This window comes from Chiloscyllium plagiosum, unplaced genomic scaffold (assembly GCF_037043375.1).
Source record: "Chiloscyllium plagiosum isolate Xiang-an unplaced genomic scaffold, Cpla_swu_hap1 HiC_scaffold_6, whole genome shotgun sequence".
NCBI classification, from domain to species: Eukaryota; Metazoa; Chordata; class Chondrichthyes; order Orectolobiformes; family Hemiscylliidae; genus Chiloscyllium; species Chiloscyllium plagiosum.
Window position 1 is genome coordinate 30382196 of NW_028270144.1, and position 21558 is coordinate 30403753.

The window sequence follows — 21558 nt, forward strand, 5'->3', positions numbered from 1 at the left end:
AGGCAAGCACATCAAATGCCTGTGACTCACTTCAAGGAACTGTAAACCTACACTCCAAGGTCTCTTTGTTCAACAACACTCCCAGGACCTTACCATTAAGTTGGAGCCAATACACGTTTTCATTCCTGGCTACACCACTGCACTGGGGGTTCAGCACATAGCATAGGCTGACATGAAGTACTGAAGGTATGCTGCTCTATCAGAGAGGCAGTCACGCAAGTCAGATAGGAATTGGAGTACCATTGATTTGATGAGCAAAGAATTCTTAGATATGCAAAGTATTTTTCCCACAGCTAATAATGTCAAAAATTGAATGAGCTGCACACATGTCCATTTGTAGGACTTTGCAATGGAATGATAGACTGGGACATTTCAAATGACTTATTGATTGCTGAGCACTTTGAGATGTTCTAAGGATGCAATAATGTTCTGCATAAATCACTTATTAGCAAAAGAGCTTGTTGAACGCAATTGGGATAGTGGAATTGCATTACCTAATGATCAGTAATCCATCAAAACAAGGAACAGCCAATTCAAATCAGAGGGTTAACAAGGCAGATTTTCTGTATGTGAGTAGACACCATTATTTTTAAAATCAACCTGCTGAGCCATGTCACAACACACTTTAGAAGCAGGTTGAATTTGAACCATGGCCCGTTTGTGGTATTTTGTTCTATAACCTTGATGATTGTTGTGCTATGTTAATCAGGAACCTAGGAACAGGGATAAGCTATTCAGTCCTTGGATCTGTTCCACCATTCACTCAGATCAAAGAAAGGCTTGTATTTATGTAGCACTCACCACAACCTCTGGATGCTCCAAAATATTTTACAGCTTATGCAGTGCTTTTTGAAGAATAGTCACTTCTGTATGTTTGGGAACATTTCAGGTTAATTATGCTCAGAAAACTCTCCCAAAAATCATGAAAAGTACAACCAACGACTCCAATTTCTGCTTTCTCTGATGTTGTGGGATTTTCCACATCCAACTCACATGTACAAATACAGTTTGGTCTAATATTTCATCTGAAAGACAGCCACTCCAACAGAGCAGTATAGCCCCATAACTGGGGAGGTGTGTCAGTTAAAGCTTTTATTTATACGCTGCTAGAGTGAGATTCAAACCTACAATCTTCTAGTCTCAGAAATAACTTGACTATCAACTGCTGCATTGTACCATCCATATCTCCTAAACCTATGTTTTTTGTAAGGAGTTTCTGAAGTTTAGTGTGTGCAAGGTTAGCCACTCTTTGATCTAAAGGGAAATTGTAGAGTAGAAGTTATATATTGCATCATTGCAATGATTTACAGGTTATAATAGGCTTGACATTACCACAAAGATTGTTGGAAGGAACTGCCCTTGGGACTGTCTCCCAACTTTACTTTTCCATAATATCTTCAGGTCTGTCTGGTATCTACAAGGTACAAGTCAGGAGAATGATGGAATACTCCCTACTTATCTGAATGATTATAGCTCCAACAACACTCAAGAAACTCAACATCTCAGAAACATAAAGCTTTAACAAGACTAGGCAGGGTAAACACAGGAAGGATGTTCCCAATGACCAGGGAGTTCAAAACCAGGGAGCATAGTTTAAAGCACATAGGATGAGCTATAGAGGAGCGAGATGAGGAGAAATTTCTTCACCCAGAGAGTGGTGAGCTTGTGGAACTCTGTGACGGAGAAAGCAGTTGAGCCCAAGAGATTTAATGTTTGAGGATGAGTTAGGTATTATCCTGAGGGCTAAAGGAATCAAAGGGCACAGGAGGAAAGCAAGAACAGGGTACCAAGTTAAATGATCAGCCACGATCATCTTGAATGGCAGAGCAGGTTTGAAACACAAAATCGCATCCTCTTGTTCCCAATTACTATGTTTCAATAACAATGGATTGTATTTATGGCACTCTATCAGATATTAACCCTTGCAACATCAAATGAGTCACAGTTAACACATAACCCTTGGCTGATCTGTATCTTAATCTTTGATTCCATAACCCTTCATTATCTTACTGAAATGAAATTCTACCATTAGCAATATTGAAATTTTCAACCTTCTGCTGCTGCCGCTTCAATTAACGTTGTCAGAGGAAAGACTCAGGTGGCATGGTAGCTCAGTGGTTAGCACTGAGTGATCTTGCTGAAGGGTCCAATAGACTAGCAACCTCCTGGTCTTAAATATATTCAATGATCTATAACAGTGAGTAGGGTGAGGGCTTTTAAAAATGTTTTACTGAGATTTGTCACTTGATTGAATTAACATAAAAGATAGTTGTTGTTATCCCAGAGCAGTGTTATGAGCAGTAAGACCATACTAACATTCACTTTTTGAGCACAGCATGTTGCATTTGTTTTTAGGTACTTTCTAGATTGTTAAAGGGGCAGAGATGGCTGTTAGTACTCTTCCTGTCAGAGGTGGGAAACTGAGGACTATTTCAAAGTTCCTGGAGACTAGGTCTACAAGAAGGAAACACTGACTAAACTATTAGAAGAACCAAAGACACATACACCAAACGCCACCAACTTCATCGGCAAGGATAATATCGTCAAGCTAGTGGACCTATGACTTACCACCCACTTCACCTTCAACAAAACCTACAGACAAACCAACGGAACACCCATGGGATCTCCGATATCAGGGTTCTTAGCAGACACAGTAATGCAAAGACTTGAGGAAACAGCTCTGCCAATCATCCAACCCAAGCTTTGGGACCACTACGTGGATGACACCTTTGTCATCACTAAATGAAACAAGTTAGAAGAAACCTTCAAGGCCATCAACAATACCCTTACTGGTATAAAATTCACTAAAGAGGAGGAAAATAACAAACTGCCATTCCTAGATGTCGCAGTAGTGTGAACAGCCAATGGGGAACTTCAAACCAGCATCTACAGGAAAACAACCCATAAGGACCAAATACTAAACTACTGAAGCAATCATCCCAACACCCACAAACAGAACTGCATTAGAACATTATTTCAATGAGCCACCACATACTGCAGCACAGTTGAGCTAAGAGCAGAGGAAAATCACCTATTGTGTATTCAAAGAGAATGGATACCCAATGAACAATCCGCCAATTTCTCAGCAACAAACCCAAAAAGCAGGCAAAGCACGTCCAGAAACCCTAGCCACTGTCCCCTACATCAAAGGCATCTTGGAAATAACTGCTGGACCACTCAGATCTGTTGGCATCATGGTAGCCCACAAACCTACGAACACGCTAAAAACAGCAGCTAATGAACTTGAAAGATCCTAAACAGACAAGTAAAACTCATCCCACTTACAAAGTACGTTGCAAGAACTATAACAAGGCTACATTAGAGATGCAGAAAACTAGCCACCAGGATATATGAACATTAACTAGCCACAAAAAGATATGACCCACTCTCACTAGTATCCTTACATACAAATGAGGAAGGACACCACTTTGACTAGGATAACACATCCATCCTAGGTCAAGACAGAGACATGCACAAGAACTCCTAGAAGCATAGAATTCTAACCGGAACTCTAACAACAAACACATAGATCTTGGTAAATGGGATCCAAGTTAGTGAAAAAGAACAGGAAATGACATCACCAACCCAAGGAAACCTAAACACAAATAAAAAGCAGGCCATACCAGCAGTGCTTCACCGGAGGCTCACTGATGATGTGAGCTAGTATGGTGACGAAAACATCTGAAGATGAACCTTCAAGCTCAGCGAGCAAACCTACATCTAGAAGTATCATTTATCAATCAAGTGTCAAATGTTGCATGTTGAATTTAAGCTTGTTTATTATCACACTAAATTTAAAAACTGAAAAGCTTTTTATGAAATTGAATTGGAACTTACAGTGGATAAGAAAACTCATATCTCCCTTACAAAAGCACTGATGACAAGAATTGAACGAGGTCATAGACAAAATTTGAGCGTGTCCCTTTCTAAAATTTGTTGTGCTCTTGGACTTTCAATAACCACTTGACTTATCGCTTGCACATAGAATTTTCAATATACATCTTAGCACCCACACTTCACAGGCAAATCCGCAGTGAATGTTAACGTGAAGCTTCCTCTTGTCAATATCAAATGGGATGCTATTATTACCACCTCGTTGGTAGCAATGGTTGCAAGTGTCATATCTCCTGAGCTGGTATACATCTATGTAATTGTTCCAATGACTATTGTCTTTCGAAGTTGAACAGTCGTTTTCGCTGTATTTGTCATTGTACAAATCATGTACAAACTGTAAGAATCTCTAGATTGGTCTAGATGAGGATTATAGGAAAGTGAATAAAATGCAGCATCATAAAAGCTCTCTCCATGTTATAGGCTGAGCTCTCATGGTGAGCACATTTGCTGACACCTACAAAGCACAATATCATGTGTAAAACACACACACCTATATCATCATCATATCCTATACATCCACTAGGACTGTTCATCTACTTTTTTATAATAAGTCACTGCAGCAGCTCGTGGAAATTAAACACAATTAATAAATCTACAATTAAAAGCTAATCACAGTAATGGGAATCACAGGATGGTTAGACTGCATGTCTCAGATCAGTACTCAGTTTTAATCTTTATGTCTGTATATTCTATTAATTCATGAAATGTTATCATGAACCAGATTGACATTTATTGAAATTCCAAATAGTGAGAAGATAGTGAGCTGCCTTCATGAACCTAGCAACACCCAGAGATCTGTTGGGAAGAGAGTTCCAGCACTTATGCCGAGCAACAGGAAAGAAAAGTGATACACTTCCAAGGATGGACAGAGGCTTGGGAAGCTTTGTTGTTTGTATGTCCTTCTACATATTAAGGTTGCAGATTGTGAATGTGCTATCAGTACTACCTGTCGTATATAAGTATAAGAAAATCAGTGTTCCATTTTGCACTGCTGTCACTTCTACTACGAATATTAATACCACTCAGAACATGGGTAAGGATAAATTAAATTAATTCTGAAAAAGAAACTGGCTGTAGGACATCGCAAAAAACAATAAAACAGCAAATAAAGTAATTTTCTCAAACTGGAAAAAAGAGCAATATTCATAAATAAAAAGCAAGAACTTATCCAAAGGATTCAAAGCAGAGGGCAGACGGAAATGGAGTACAACAAAAGTACAGCAAAACAAAAACTGTAGTAAAACAAAGTGCACTTATACACACATAGATACAGACACACACAGCTGAGGAGATATCGGTTGTGGTCAGTGTCACAAGTTGCTAGTTGTTACAGTAGCACCTCATCTGATATTGTAGCCAAGAGAAATTTTTACATCACCAAACATCACAGACAAAGTAGAACTACAGCTGAATTATACCTCACAGCTTTTAAATTTAATATTTTACCAATGGATAGAAAGAAAGAGGCACAGTCCAAGTTACAGAGACGAGAAGATCAGGCAATTGAAAAAACACTAACAATTGACATCTTTGCAAAAAGCCTTATTAAAAGGCTTAAGTATGAGCCACTGACAAAAATATAACCAAGACAGTCCAAAAGGGGGAGATGTTGTTCAACTTATCAAAGCTGAACAAAGAGTTTCATTTTCAATTCTGAAAAGTCCATTGATTGCATGGAGTAATACATTGTGCTAATTTGTCATGTTCTGTGAAGGACAGACGTTTAGGATCATTAGACAAGACAGAGATACCTGGTCACAATTTTAATCCACCAGAACTCATCGTCATTGGTAGATAATCAGCAATAGCCTCTAAAAATGTAAAGATTGGACAAATATTTGATTTTCTTTCCCCACCGAGTACAGCACCTTTCTGAACAGTATGAGATCACGTCGACCATTTGACGTAGTTAATGAGAAAATGTTAGTTAGACAGATCCATTCACCCCAGTCTTCCCGGAGCATCATGAGCCTAAAATAGTGATGTGCGTTTCCCCATTGCGGACAACATCCGATAACACACACAGTAAATAAAGAGGTGACTATCTGAATGACAGAAAAGATGATGGGTTTACGTCTCTTTCCAAAGGTGAAGCCTTGTGCAAACATCAATATATTATCCTACCTATTCCTATTTATAACTAACTAGCTGCAAGCTCTCATAATTCTAAGGCATATTACATACAGAAATATACATGACCCATCAATTTAATACAAGGATCCCTTTCCATGTTATTTTTGTTAATAAGAGTCACTAGGATGAGGGACTAGAGCTCTGCAGCATCCATTTAAGGTCAATACTTGAGGGAGAACAGAAAACTGAAGACTATGCAGATGTGGTTAGCTGAAACAGATATAGCATTGTTGAATATTCAAACTTAAACCTATCATCATGTGAAAATACTTAAAAGTTGGAGGAAAGTGCACTGGTCTCAGCAAACTATAGAAGGAACTTAGACAAACAAACATAAAGGACGCATCTAAATGGTTCAGTCCAATATTTTTCTTGGGTTTCAGAAATTACATTACCCTGTTATAATACGCAGTCAATTTTATTTAAATTGAATGTCCCAGCTTCTGAGCCAGGAGGCCCAGGTTCACTTCCAACCTAGTCCAGAGACCTATAATATCTCAGATTAGAACATCTGAAGGCCAGGGTGCAAGTTGCTAAAGTACTGAACAAATTAAGTTACTGACCTATTTTTCCAATCAACCTCTGAAGCAGGTGGTGAACCAGTCAGCACAGACTCAATGGGCCAAACGGCCTCTCTTCCTGCACTGTAGGGAGCACATGATACTAGGTCAGGAATGTTTAACCCAAAGGATATGGCCATATGCCAGGGATCCTGGAATGGAGGCTCAGGTGGAGCAATAGTACTGATGTATTGTGTCAAAAAGCTCATTTCTGCACTGGAAACATGATAACTTTTTAATAAAGTCCTGGAAATCTATCAGTGTGGTGAGCTAGGAAACAAGATGGTGCATGGAGGAGAATTAAAGCTTTTTTTCTCCATATCACAGAGACAAGGGAAGAGAATAATGAGCCCAAGTCTAAATATTCCATTGTGTGGATTGTCAATCCCCCCCCCCCCCACCCCCTCCCCACCCCCTGCCCTGCCCCACCACCTGTGTTACAGACAACCAAATCCCATCCTATCACCCCTTTGCTTTTATTTGCAAAAGAAACAATATGACATTTACAAAATATGGTCTGAGTAATTGCAGAAATAAACTCCTAATGCCAACTTAATATCTCCTGCAGCCACAGCCTATGATTGATTCCTGAAGAGCACGAACAGTTGAGTGCCAATTCGCCAAAGGTTTTTATTATGTAGACCAGCTCCCATCCAGACTGGTTTCATAGGAGACTGATAGCTAGCACAGTGGAGGTATTCATCCAAGATGGAGGCAAATTCACCTTATCTTCAAATACAACTTATGCATTTTTCATGATGTGCTACAACAGACACTGCAGCATTGTTTTTATATAAGCCCTCGCCCCACCATTGTAAAGTGAGGTCTCCACTAAATTTTTTCATGCAACATTTGGTGTTGTTTCCTCCTCCCACCAGAGCATCTCAACTTCACAACAACGGTAGATATTTATTAATAGTCAATCGAAAATAATTAGATGTGAAGGGGAAAAAAATACATAATCCAAAATATCAAAATCAAGTGCAGTTGTTTCCACTTGTGGGACTCTCTTCCTCCAGTTCTATAGTTAAATGGAAATCCAGGATTAGTGAGAGGTTCAGACCAGAAACAGGCTTTATACCATTTCAAGAACAGTAGCCACTTCCCGGAACTGCTTCGATAGATTCTGTGAAAAGCCAGAAATAAAGTTATTTGGAGGACAATACCAGGCTGCTTCAAACAAAACTTGTTGTTGGGATCAATTTGTTCAGTGACTTGTCAGTCAAATAATTCTTTACCTGTCCAACGTTTGGCTTGGGCAAACCTTTAGCTTGACAGAGAATTTACAGCAGACATGCCTCAGTTTGTCACTGCTCCACACAAGCTTCCAAGTTTCCTCATTCTTTCATGGGAAAATAGTGTTGCTTGATTTCCAAACCGAACTATTCTACCTCAGTGGCTTGCCTAGAGTCGGTCAATCACACCACTGCGGATTTGGAGTCATATCAAGGCCAAAGGGGGTAAGGATGGGAGATTTCCTTCCCATTGGTGAATTGGAGGGGTTATAGTCACAGTCACCATTACTGCCTTACATAATTGAAAGAAAGGAAACTAAGAATGGAATTTAAAGTGTGCGGTGGTGGAATTTGAACCCATATCCTCAGAGAATTAGCTTTAGGTTACTTGTCCAACGATACGATCAATTCACCAACATCTTCTCTTTAATCTAACCACTACATGCCATATCCCCTTCTCACTCATGTATTTGTTCAACCATGTTGTCACCTTGGAAAAAAACCTCACTCTCTACTCACATTTAGTGGTTTGTAGTGGGTACAGTGGCATGGTGGTTATAAAATGGAACCAGAAATCCAGAGAGCTGCACCAGTAATCTGAATGAATAGGAGGAGTTCAAACCCCAATGTGGGAATCTGAATTGATTTCACTTTACTAAAATACACTTGGACTAAAAAGCATGTATCTGTAATGGTGATGTTGAATCTGGCAGATTATTAAATACCCATCTGGTTCCAGAAGGTCATTTAGTGAAGGAAATCAGTTCGCTTACTCTGGTTTGCATAACTCCAGGCCTACTACAAAGTGGCTGACTGATAACTGCTTTACGAAAAGGCACCTCCTCAAAAGTCAATTGGAGATGGGCAAAAATTGCTGGCCTAGCCAGTAACATCCAGATCCTGGGAATGAATAAACCTTTTTAAAAAACTAGACATTAAATAAGAACAAAATGTCTTTGGACTGGTTACCTTCAAGGATGATTCAGCTGTATTCAGCTCAGTGGAGTAGCAGTGACAGGCAAGAGTACAACATCCTTTATCCACCTCCCTTCAGAGTTCAAACATGACAACTTGTGTGTCATGAAGCAAAATCTGACATTGAGCCATATAAAGCATTACTAAATATGATGACCCAAAAACAAAAGGAAAAAAGAAGGGCTTGGTAAAAGAGCCAGGAGCACCTCCCGGGCTAGAAGAGAGTTACAGAGATCAAGGAAGGGAATTCCAGAGTGTTGGACTGAGGATAGTGCAGGCATGGTTACTAAAGGCGGAACAATTAAAACAGATGGGAAGAATGGGAAGTGTGTGTGGATATTTCTGTTGTATTATTGGAGTTGATTCCAGAGATATAGCAGGGCAAGAACATATTTGAAAAGGAGAATGAAAATTTTAAATCAATGCTTAACTAGAAGCCAATACAGGTCAGCAAGCATTGGGATGAACAGGACTTGGTGAGAGTAAAGTCATGGGTATCAGTTTTACATGATCTCCAGTTTGAAGAGGGTATAATGTGGGAGACACTAAGAGTGCATTGGAATAAATAAGTCAATAGGAAACAAAGGAATTGAGGAAAGTTTCAGAAAAGGGGATAAAGGCAGGATTGGTGTTATAGGAGATGGCAATAGATGGTCTTAGTGATGGTAAGAATATGGTTAAACTCACCTGGAGATAAAGTTATATTAAGATCACAAGTAGGTTTTCAAAATATTACTTTCTCACAGCAAGAGCTCCTAGTTTCCCAGAATTAAACAAAAATCTTTGTGTGCAATTTTCTTTGTGCATGTTTTGAAAAGAAAAAAAACACCCTAGGTTACTGACCTGAAATTGAGGGATAGTCATTTCAAATGACCTGCTAATGATTTCTCCTGAGGGATTGGCTACTTTCAGCATCATGGTCACATAGGGGTGATTTAGAGATCTGCAATTATCGGAACTGACTGCCATTCCCAGTTTCCATTCCAAATCAACAAGCTTGCAAGAAAAGAGAGAAAGATATGCATTATACTTTTACAAACATCATAGCATTGTGCACGTATTGAATATCCTGATAAAGTGCAGTTTAGGATTGGTCTGGTCTGTTCCTGTACATTTTCTGCTGAAAATGTGTTGCTGGAAAAGCGCAGGTCAGGCAGCATCCAGCGAACAGGATAATCGACGTTTCAGGCATAAGCCCTTCTTCAGGAGCCCTCCTGAAGAAGGGCTTATGCCCGAAACGTCGATTCTCCTGTTCGCTGGATGCTGCCTGACCTGCTGCATTTTTCCAGCAACACATTTTCAGCTCTGATCTCCAGCATCTGCAGACCTCACTTTCTCCTGTACATTTTCTCTCAGTCTCCCTCTGAATGCATCCACAGAATTTTCAAAGTTAACCAGACCTCAGCAACTAGAATAATAAGCAATAAATTCAAAGTTTGGGTGAAGATTTGTAGCTCGGGTGCTCGTTGTTGTGGTTCTGTTCGCCGAGCTGGAAATTTTTGTTGCAAACGTTTCGTCCCTTGTCTAGGTGACATCCTCAGTGCTTGGGAGCCTCCTGTGAAGCGCTTCTGTGATGTTTCCTCCGGTGTTTATAGTGGCCTGTCCCTGCCGCTTCCAGTTGTCAGTTTCAGCTGTCCGCTGTAGAGGCCGGTATATTGGGTCCAGGTCGATGTGTTTGTTGATGGAGTTTGTGGATGAGTGCCATGCTTCTAGGAATTCCCTGGCTGTTCTTTGTTTGGCTTGCCCTATAATGGTAGTGTTGTCCCAGTCGAATAAATGTTTAAAACTAAATGTAAGTTAGTGACATGTCAAAAGGGGTAATGAAAAGTCCCAAATGAACATTAGTATTGTACTTCTTCTAGAGACTTAATATCATTGCCAAAACTGCAAGAGCATTGACTGGTTACCTTCAGACTCTAACGTAGTGACACCTGTTCTAAACTCCAAGATACGCAAAAGAACAAAAGCTGGTGCTGTACACATCTGAAGTAACAAAACGGGTTAAATAGCAAGATAATGGATGCAAACTTACACCTTCAAGCTTCAAAGTAAAAGTGCACACACTGGGCCATCTCACCTGTCCCACAGTGAGCATGTGCTTGGCATCTTCTGGTGTTGCAATTAGTTTGCCCTGTTCGGTCCACACATGTCGAACAACTTGAAGCATTTGCTTAGACCACTTACTGCTGCTATCTGCAAGCTTTGCAATGAGTTCTTCAGCGGACATGTTACTCTGTGCAGCTGACCTGCCAAGAGAGAAAACAGCGGGTAGGTTTGCAGGCACCTCACTTTCCCTCAGTGCTCATTAATCAATGCTAAAGTACAAAAAGACAGAGGCTAACAGGCAATTGTCATTGGCTGGAGCGAGTTTGCACTTCACATACATTAAAACAGGAACTGCATTTTTCCCTAGTTTTATATAAAAAAAGGACAGATGATCTCTAATGAATGCAAAAGGAAATTCCAGAAAACCTCATTTGCACCAGACAGGGGTTAGAATGTGTAGCTTGGTACATCAGGAACTAGTTGAGCTGAATAGCATACGTACATTCAAGGGGATAAACACACGAGGAAGAAAGCAATTGAAGCATATGTTGATGGCATTAGATGAAGTGTGGGGAGTGTGGGCGGCACGGTGGCTAGCACTACTGCCTCACAGCGCCAGAGACCTGGGTTCAATTCCTGCCTCAGGCGACTGACTGTGTGGAGTTTGCACATTCTCCCAGTGTCTGCTTGGGTATCCTCCCACAGTCCAAAAATGTGCAGGTTAGGTGAATTGGTCATGCTAAATTGCCCGTAGTGTTAGGTGAAGGGGTAAATATAGGGGAGTGGGTATGGGTGGGTTGCGCTTCGGTGGGTTGGTGTGGACTTGTTGGGCCGAAGGGCCTGTTTCCACACTGTAAGTAGCCTATTAAAAGGAGGCTTGTGTAAAGTATAAACTTATTGTGCTGACTGACCTGTTGTGCATTGCAAATGCTTTTAAAAATGATATATCAAAGCAGCACAATAAAAATAATTTTTTATTGCATGATACTACATAAAGCATCACCCTTTTTCTTGCTGGTGTTGCCGCTGAACATCATGGAGGAGAATTCCAACTACCATATTGTACAGTATCAGGTAGGTACTGGAACTGGTACCAGAGCAGACAGTGGAAGGAAATGAGGGAGAACACTCAGTTGTGCTAAAGTAAAAAATCACAACACCGTGGGGCAGGGCCACGGACCCAGGTTTGATTCCAGCCTCAGGTGACTGTCTATGTGGAGTTTGCACATTCTCCCAGTGTCTGCATGGGTTTCCTCCGGGTGGCCCAGTTTCCTCCCGCAACCCAAAGATATGGAGGTTAGGGAATTGGCCATGCTAAATTGCCCATAGTGTTAGGTGCGTTAGTCTGGGGTAAATATAGGGTAGGGGAATGGGTCTGGCTGGGTTACTCTTCAGAAGTGAAAACGTGTTGCTGGAAAAGCGCAGGTCAGGCAGCATCCAAGCAGCAGGAGAATCGACGTTTCGGGCATGAGCCTTTTTCTTACTCTTCAGAGGGTCAATGTGAACTTGTTGGACTGAAGGATTTGTTTCCATACTGTAGGAAATCTAATCTAAAATAAAAAAAGGTTATAGTCCAACAGATTTATTTGGAATTATAAGCTTTCAGAACACTGCTCCTCATAAGTGACAAATGACCAGTGCTCCGAAAGCTTGTATTTCCAAATAAACCTGTTGGACTATAACTTGGTGTTGTGATTTTTGGCATTAGTACTGGGGTGGACAAAGTAGGACATCTAAGAACTGCTGTGAGACAGGTGGAAAGGAGCTAGTGATGTAGTACAGGAGAATGGATGGAAACAGGTCATTGACTGGATCCAATCTATGGACTGTAACTGATCTACAGTCACAGCTTTATCCTGGGAAACTCACTAGGACACACAGTCTGTTACCCCAGTCCATGTTTACAATCATGATTTCAACTACAAAGCTCAGTTGAATACTTCACATTTCCCCATGGAGCTAGCAATTTTGTAAACTTTCTTACACCAAAATGTAGCTCAAAACAAATGAGACTTGGGGGCCAGATTTTCCTGAAGCAAGGCATATTGCAACATGTCTTGTGCATTTTAGATTTTAAAATTCTACAACCAATGTTAAGGGAAGTTCAACACATAGAAGACATAGGAAGAACAACAATGGTAAATTATGGGTATAGGACAAGTTAAATTCAGACTGAGGGGTGCTCGTTCACTCCACATGCATCCTTGTTCTTCTTCTCCCAATTGGAGAAGAGTTCAAAAGTCTCCTGATGTTTCACACATCACTATACTGCATCTGGAAGTGCAGGCTGGCTCCACAGATAGTTAACAACTGTGTCCAGGTAGCCCCACTCCAGCAACGTATTACCTTTGTGGCAGTTGCAGTTAAAAGCAGAAGTAAAGTGAACTAGTCTAAATAAAAAAGTGTTTTCAAAATAAAGGACAGTGATTTCTAAACTAAGAACAGTGACTTGGGTCTAATTACTTCGATTATTTGTTTACACCCAAGTTGATAAGTGATTTAGATGATCTTAGCGTTTCCTTTACATTAAAATTTCATGATTATGTCTCTAATAAAGTAATGCCAATTCTAACACAACCTGAACACCGTGTCACCAAAAACCATTATTAAAATCCATCTAGTTTAATTGCAGAGTTTAGGGAAGAAAATCTACCATCCCCACCTGGTCTGGCCTCAGACTCAGACCCATAATGTGGTTAATTATTAACAGTCTTCTGAAATGGCTAAGCAAGCCACTCGGTTGATTGAAAAGAGGGCCCACTATCAGAATCTTCAGAGAAAGCAATTCGGGTAACAACAGATATTGCAACTTCCACATATGTGGAATAAAATTCCAAAAAAAAAAAAAGCCTGAAAACTGAATGCATGTTAAAAACACTTTAATCCACATGCATAGCTCCTTGGGCAATATTAAAATGGGACTGGGGCAGAATGTTTTGACTCACTTAAATGCAGACAAAATAGGCGTAAAAATGGTGGCCAGAAGAGGATCATGGCCGAGTGCTACTCTTGGTTGTTTAGGTTGTTTCAGTGCTAATCACTGTCCCCCTCCCCCACCCACCATATCTTTAAACGGAGATCTGTCTCTTGATCAGCTTTTAATATTATTGATAGCTATTCTTATCCCAGAGCAGTGTTTTTGATCAGAAAGACTGTGCTAACCCTGAGTTTTTGAGCAAAGTGTGGTGTTTGTTTTAGGTGTTTTCTGGGTCTGTAGATTGTTAAATAGGCAGAAATGGCTTTTAGTAGGGTGCTATGCTCTTCCTGTCAGATGTGGGAGATCAAGGAGAATTTGAACATTTCTGGAGACTATCTGCAAGAAATGTGTTTGATTGTGAATTCTATCAAGCAGCATGGATTGACCAGAGCAATATTAAGAGGTAATGAGGAGTTTAAGAGCAAGGGGGTGTGATGGATGGCAGTTTCAGGAAGGTGCAGGTACTGCAGAAACAGGTCAGGTAGATGGGTGATGGTATGAGAGGTAGCCAGTTAGTGTAGAAGTCTTCTGTGGCTATCCCTATCCCAAACAGGTATGCCATTTTGGATAGTGCAAATTAAGGAGAATGGCCTCTCGGGAGTATATCTCTGACAGCCAGGTCTCTGATAAACTGACTGGCTCAACTGTAACAAGGGGTATGTCAGGTTCAAATGCTTGATTGTGACAGAGGACTCTGTAGTCAGGGGCACAAACAAATGTTGCTAAAGCCAACAGTGAGACACCAGAATGGTCTGTGGCCTCCCTGGTGCTGGGGTCAAGAATATATTGGACCACGTCAGAATATTTTGAAAGGGGAGATTGACCAGAGGCTGTTTAACATGTTGGTGTCAACGATATAGGTAGAGGAAGGGAAAGGTTTTGCAGAGAGATTATAGGAAGTTAGGCAAGAGGTTAAAAAGTAGGTCCTCGAAGGTAGTATTACCTCAATGACTCCTGGTACCATGTGCAAGTCAGAGTGGGAATAGGAAGATAGGGTAGATGAATGTGTGGCTAATGAGCTAGTGCAGGGGGCAAGGATTCACATTTTTGGATCATTAGGTTCCCTCTAGGGATCAAAGTGACCCGTACAGGAGAGAGAGCTTGTAGCTGAATGGGAAGGGGACCAAATCCTTGCAAAGAAATTCACTAGTGCTACCCAGGAGACTTGCTAGCACTACTCAGGAGGATTTAAACTAAGTGAAGGGATAGGGCGATAGTGAACTAAAAAAAGGCCGAGGCTGGTACAGTAGATAAATGGGAGCAAGTTAATAGTCAAGGCAGGCAAAAGCATTTCAGAGAATGAGGTAAGACCGCTAAATTAGATGGCAGTTACTTCAATGCAAGTGGCCTGAAAGGCAAGGCAAATGAATTTAGGGCATGGTTGGGAGTATGGGAATGAAAATATCATAGCTATTAAACAAATGTGGCTCAGGGAGAGGCAGGAGTGGCAGCTTAATGTTCCAGGATATAGATCCTAGAGAAAAAGGAGAGAAAGGGAGGCAGAGGTGAATGGCATTTCTGGTTGGGTGTGGGGTGGAGTTGTGAATAAAGAGATGCTGTTTCTGATTAAGGATAACATTACGGTTTTACCTAGAAGTATACTCCTGGGAAATTGTCCAGTGAAGTTATGTAGAAATAAGAAAGGGATGATCACCTTATTGGGATGTACTGTAGCATCACCGCTCACAGAAACAGTCTGTTCCTGTTAGTGCGAAGGAAGAGCAAGGTTGTAGGTGTAGGGAATGCAGGATGACTAGAAAATTGAGGCTTGAGTCAAGAAACAAAAAAAAAAGTGGTACCATATGTCAGGCACAGACAGCTGGAATCAAATGAATCCCTACAAGGGTTTAAAAGGAGTAGAAGTATACTTAAGGAAATTAGGAGGGCAAAAAAGGAGAAATGGGAAAGCTTTAGCAAGTAGGGTTAAGGAGAATCCAAAGACATTCTACAAATACATCAAGGATGAAGGAGTAACTAGGGAAGAGAATAGAGCCCTTTAAAGATCAAAAGGCAGTGTGTGTGTGGAACCACAGGAGATACTAAATGAATATTTTGCCTCTGCATTTACTGTGGAGAAGAACATGAAAGCTAGGGAACTTGGAAAAATAATGATGCTTTGAAAAGAGTTCATATCACAGAAGAGGTGGTGCTGGACGTTTTAAAATGTATAAAATGTAGATAAATCCCCAGGACCTGATCAGGTGTTTCCCAGAACTTTGTGGGAAGCTAGGGATGCTGGGCCCTTGCTGAAATATTTGTATTATCGAAAACCACAAGTGAGGTGCCAGAAGACAAGTTGGATAAAGTCATGTCAGTACTTAAGAAAGATTGCAAGGAAAAGCCAGGGAACAATAGACCAGTGAGCCTGATGTCACTGGTGTGAAAAGTGTTGGAGAGAATCCTGAGGGACAGGATTTACATATATTTGGATAGGCAAGGACTGATTAGGGATAGTCAATATGGCTTTGTGTAGGGCAAATCTTGTCTCACAAACTTGGCTGAGATTTCTGAAGAGGTGACAAAAAAAAGAGGAAGGCAGAGTGGTTGATGTTGTCTACATGGGCTGCAAAGCATTCAACCAGGTTTTGCAAGAGTCCAAAATTATAGGGCATATGTTTAAGATGAGAGGGGCAAGATTTTTTTAAAAAAGACCCAAGGGGTAACTTTTTCACAAAGAGGGTGGTGCATGTGTGGAGCGAGCTGCCATGGAAGTGGTGGAGGCTGGTACAATTACAACATTTAAAAAAGCATCTGGATTGGTATAAGAAGAGGAAGGATTTAGAGGGATATGGGCCAAAGCTGGCAAATGGGAATAGGTCAGAATGGGATGTCTGATTGGCATGGACAGACTGGACTGAAGGGGCAGTTTCCAAGCTGTATGACTGACTATAACTAACTAGGAGAATTTCAGTCATATATAAACAAATATCTAGATTGGTCAGAAAAGAAAAACACTTACTGCTACTTCCTGAAAGAGGCAGAAAATTTTGCTTGCACAGAATTTAGCAGCGATAACAGAATAAAATTAAACTGATCTTGTTTTGATCTTAAAGCCATAGTGCATACAGTTTATATCCAGAAAAAGAGACAGCTTACAATGGAAGTTTTCAAATTTTTACTCTTCGAATATTTAAGTCAGTTGTTAAGCATTTTTTCTAAGCATTCTAATATTGACTTTTAAAGTTTACAACCTGAATATTCAAATATGTCATAGACTCATTTCAAAACATGGAAGCAGAGAAACAGCAGACATTTTAATTTTTGCTACCTGAAAAACAAGGAGATAACGTGAACCAGCTCCTTGGTAGCTTCTAAATCCAGTTCAACACCAGCAGCTTGAAGTCTCTATTGCGCAAGGTTCAAATAAAACAATATATGAACAGGGCAAAAACAAACGCAAATGAAGTGGCTAAGTGAGTATTTAACTAAAATTTCATTAAATTCAACAACTTACTTCAACCAATTCAAGTGTATTCACACCAGGGATTTTGCATTGTAGGTATAGCATGATCTGCTGGCACTATTACAAATTAAACAAACATATTATAATATGGATATTAAAAAAAAATATTTTAAAAAAACACAAAACTAGTGTCCATGCTGCATTGATACAGTCAATTGATCAGATTTTTAAAAAGGTACTTATCTAAACATGTTCTTATAATTAAATTATGTTCCCCCTCATTTGTCCAAATTCCTTCAGTGACTGCATTTCCTTTCATAAATAGTAGCTCTAATTGTTACACCGGTCTTCTCCTCCAAAACAATATTCTAATCTACGTTTTGCTGCAAACAATTAATAGGAGAGGTCAGAACAAGGAGAAATTAAATCTAACCTAAAAATCAGAGTTACACTGCAAGGTAGAAAAGGAGAGTGCGTTGGTGTTAATTAAGGATAGCATTGCAGTAGTGGAGAAAGAAAATCCCAGAGGGCTCAAGGACAGATCTATTTGGCTAGAGGCAAGGAATGCAATTACATTGTTTAAAGGAGTCCATAGGCTAATAATAACGTGGAGGAACAAACATGCAAGGAAATTACATAATATTGGAAGCAATGGCCCAGTGGTATTGTCGTGAGACTATTAATCCAGAGAAGAGACTGTGGTGCTGGAAAAGTACAGCAGGTCAGGCATCATCTGAGGAGCAGGAGAATCAACGTTTCGGGCATAAGCCCTTCATCAGGAATCCTTAATCATTAATCCAGAGACCCAGACAATATTCTGGGGACCCAGGTCCAAACATGGCAGATGGTGGAATTTGAGCACAAAACTCTGAAATTAAGAGTCTAATAATGACTATGGAACCATTGTCAGAAAAACCCAGCTGGTTCACTAATGGCCTTTAGGGAAGCAAACAATTATACTTATCTGGTCTGGCCTACATGCAGGTCCAAGACCCATAGTGATGTGTTTGAGTCTCAACTATCCTGAGCAGTTAGGAATGGGCAATGAGTGTTGGCCTAAATGCCTACATCCCATGTTGGAACTGTAGAGGTTATAATGGGAGATGTTAACTACCCAAATTAAATTGAGATACTGGTAGTATAAAAAGGGCAGAGGGGTCCAAGTGTCTCGGGATTGTGTTAAGGAGAATTTTCTACAGCAATGTGCCCAACCTGAAACAGGAAGCATCGCTAGACTTGGTTCTTCGGAACAAGGCTGAGCAGTGATCATTATTCTTTTCTACCTATTGATACAATGAACAATCAATCTGGGGATAACTAATTAATTGGCGGAAGAGCTGACTTCAGTGGGACAAGAATGAAGCTGGACTGGATAGCCTGAATATAGAAAGTTAAAAAAAAATGGAAAATAGAGCCAAGAGATGGAAAGATGGATTACGAAGAGACTGGTAGCTCACGTAAAATAGAACCGCAAATTATTTTTTAGACAGTGGAAGGAGTTGTAGAACCAGTAAATCAAAAAAGGGGATATACACATGAAAGGGGAGGCATGGTTGAGGTGTGAAATAAATGCTTTGCATCTGTCATTACTATTACCCAGGCCAGGGTGACAGAGGACAAAGTTCAGTCACTAGAAGCATTTAAATTTGAGAGGAGATCACGTTGGATAAAGCTGACAAAACACTGGGACCAAATGAGAAGCATCCAAGAATACCAAAGCAAGACTGAGAATGGAAAGTGTGGAGGTACTGGTCATAAGTTTGCAGTCTTCCATAGACTCAGTAGGAGTGACAGAAGACAGAATTATAAGCATTACACCCTCTTTTGAAGAAGACTGTAAGAATAAGTCCAGCAATTACAAACCAATGGCTCCAACACTGATGGAGGTGAAATTTCCAAAACCAATATTGGGATGGAATTAGTCACAGAGGAGTTAATTAAGGAAAACGTTTTATTTTATACAAAGAATAACAGTGAGGGCTGATGATGGTAATATTGCAGATGTGGTGTACACAGACTTCCAAAGGATAGAGAGAATGAGGAATGCAGATGCTGGACATCAGTTGAAAAATGCGGTGCTGGAGAGCAGAGTCAGTCAGGCAGCATCTGAGGAGTGGGAGAATCGACGTTTCAGGAATAAGCCCTTCAAGAATGTGAGGAATATATGAGGGCTTATGCCTGAAACGCCGATTCTCCTGCTCCTCGGATGCTGCCTGACCAACTATGCTTTTCCAGCACCACACTTTTCAATTCCACAAGATGGAGCTTGACACAGTAACATTAACAGACTTGAGTGCAAAACCAGAGCTCATGGAATAAAAGAGACAATATCACCGTGAATACAAAGTTGGCTAAATGATAGGAAACAGTTAGAAGTGATTAATGGGTACTTGTCACGCTTGTGGATGGTTTGTACTTGAGTCCTTCAAGGATTGAGATTTGGACCCTTGCTATTCCTGATGAAAATTAAAAATCTAGAACTTGGGGTCTGGGAACAATTTTAAAGGCTGTAGACGATTCAGAACTTGGAAGCATTGTAAACTATAAGGAGGACATTATAGGATTACAAAAAAAAACTGCTGGTGAGTAGGCAGTTAGGTGGCAAATGAAGTTCAATGCAAAGAAATGAGAGATGATACCTTTTGGTGAGAAGAATATGGAAAGACAGTATAAAATAAAGGATACTAACTTAAAGGGCATACAGGTACAGAGACACCTGTGTGTGTATATGTACACAAATCATTAAAGATGGCAGGACAGTGGAGAACCAGTTTATCAAGTATTCAGTTTTCTGGAGTTAAGTAAGGAGGACAGAGTACAAGAGCATGGAGGTTATGTACAAGACACTTAGAATATGGTGTACACTTCTGGATGGGGGTGGGGGCACAGGAATGGCAATGCAAGTGGCAGGATGCAGAAGAGGATCCAGGGGTAAAAATCTTCACTTACATGGAGAATTAGAAATGGTTTATTGGAGAGAAGGCTAAGAGAAGAATTGATAGAAGTAGTTAAATTGTCAGAGAGAGAGACTCACTGAAAAGTTAAATCATGATGGTCTGGACAGAAATGGACAGGAAAAAACTATTCCTGCTCATAAAATGATCAAGAAAGAGATGGTACAGATTCAAAAGTGTTTTGTGATAGAAACAAATGCATTGAGAGAAAGCTTTTTCCAAAATGTAGCTGGGGCATATAATAGAATGCAGTTCAGGCAGGTTCAATTAAGGAATTCAAGAGGGCATAGATTTTGTTCAAATAATCATCCAATGTGCAGAATTACAAAATAGCATTAAATCATAATATGCAGTTGGAGAGCCAGTGCAGACACAAATGGCTGAATAGCATCCCACTGCACAAGAACAGTTCTCTGATTCGCTGTCAGTTATCAGATTCTTTGACAGGTCTCTGTCAAAAACTCAAGGTTACCAGAGTTGTGGGACATGATTTTCCACCTTTGGGACATGACAAAAACGTTTAAAAAAGTGTTTACATATATGCACACACCACTGTTGGAAGAAATTTAATTTTCACAATTAACAGGGCACTGCACATTCAGTAGTGGAATGTTACACAAGCTTGGGTACTATAAATCCTGATTTTTAAAAAATCATATGTATTGAAAGCTAGTTAAATTTATCTATATCTGCATTCTCTCACAACAAAATAAAAAATGGTTTCACAGGGCATTTCATCTTCACAGCAAATCTCTCACCTCATGCGTTATATGAACTTTTCACTTAACTCTTACTTACCACCTCCGCAAACAAATCTTGGGGTAGTTTGCTAACGCTTTCGACAACATTATCAAAACCTGCAAATGAAATGACAAACAAAAAACTTCTTGAGCATTGCACTGGTACCAAAAGTAGTGACCCAGTATTCATAAAAACCGAAAGAACCGCGGATGCTGTAAATCGGAAACAAAAACCGCTGTGAAAACTCAGATCTGACAGCATCGGTGGAAGAAAAGCAGAGTTAACGTTTCGGGTCCAATGACCCTCCTTCAGAACACAAGAATGACTTCATTTCGAATTTATGCTCGTATTAAGCAACAGTAACAGTTCACGATCACTCAGACCTATACTACCCTTTGCATGCACCGTGGTATATAGCTACACTCACCAGCCCAGGCTGTACCCTGTTGGGTTTGTGGATCTGCCATGTCCAGTGGTAGCACTTCCGCCCCTCTCAGCTGAGGCCCCGCCCCCTCAATGTATCCGCGTTCCAAGTGAAAGTCGCAACGTTCCATTGGACAACGTGGGATCGGCGCGCGGTGATTGGTTGCTCTGATTTCAACCCTGCCCTCTGACCGCATGTACCAACAGCAATGCTAAG

The 21558-nt window shown here is 40.4% G+C and overlaps 1 protein-coding gene across 2 annotated transcripts; it reads right to left on the minus strand.

Moving 5' to 3' along the window:
• Positions 1-7044: 7044 nt before the first annotated feature.
• On the minus strand, positions 7045-21472 carry commd6 (COMM domain containing 6). Of its 2 annotated transcripts, XM_043691393.2 has the most exons (7): positions 21346-21472; positions 20976-21034; positions 17275-17340; positions 17089-17165; positions 10875-11043; positions 9641-9793; positions 7045-7713 (listed from the first exon to the last, which is right to left on the minus strand). In XM_043691393.2, the coding sequence occupies exons 1-7, from the start codon at positions 21470-21472 to the stop codon at positions 7663-7665; spliced, it is 702 nt and encodes a 233-aa protein (XP_043547328.2). In that variant the 3' UTR covers positions 7045-7662. The 2 variants fall into 2 exon arrangements, with proteins under 2 accessions (XP_043547328.2, XP_087844072.1); XM_087987946.1 differs by lacking the exons at positions 17089-17165; positions 17275-17340; positions 21346-21472 and having other exon boundaries at positions 20976-21012.
• Positions 21473-21558: the final 86 nt, after the last annotated feature.

What these genes read in the sequence shown, in the direction of transcription:
- commd6 (XM_043691393.2), bottom strand. Translation starts at nt 21,472, where the DNA reads ATGGAACGTTGCGACTTTCACTTGGAACGCGGATACATTGAGGGGGCG. An exon ending in ACAGGGTACAGCCTGGGCTG is followed by an intron (nt 21,035 to 21,345) that starts GTGAGTGTAGCT and finishes TTTCATTTGCAG; the next exon opens with GTTTTGATAATGTTGTCGAA. An exon ending in TGACTATCCCTCAATTTCAG is followed by an intron (nt 7,714 to 9,640) that starts GTCAGTAACCTA and finishes GGCTTTTCACAG; the next exon opens with AATCTATCGAAGCAGTTCCG.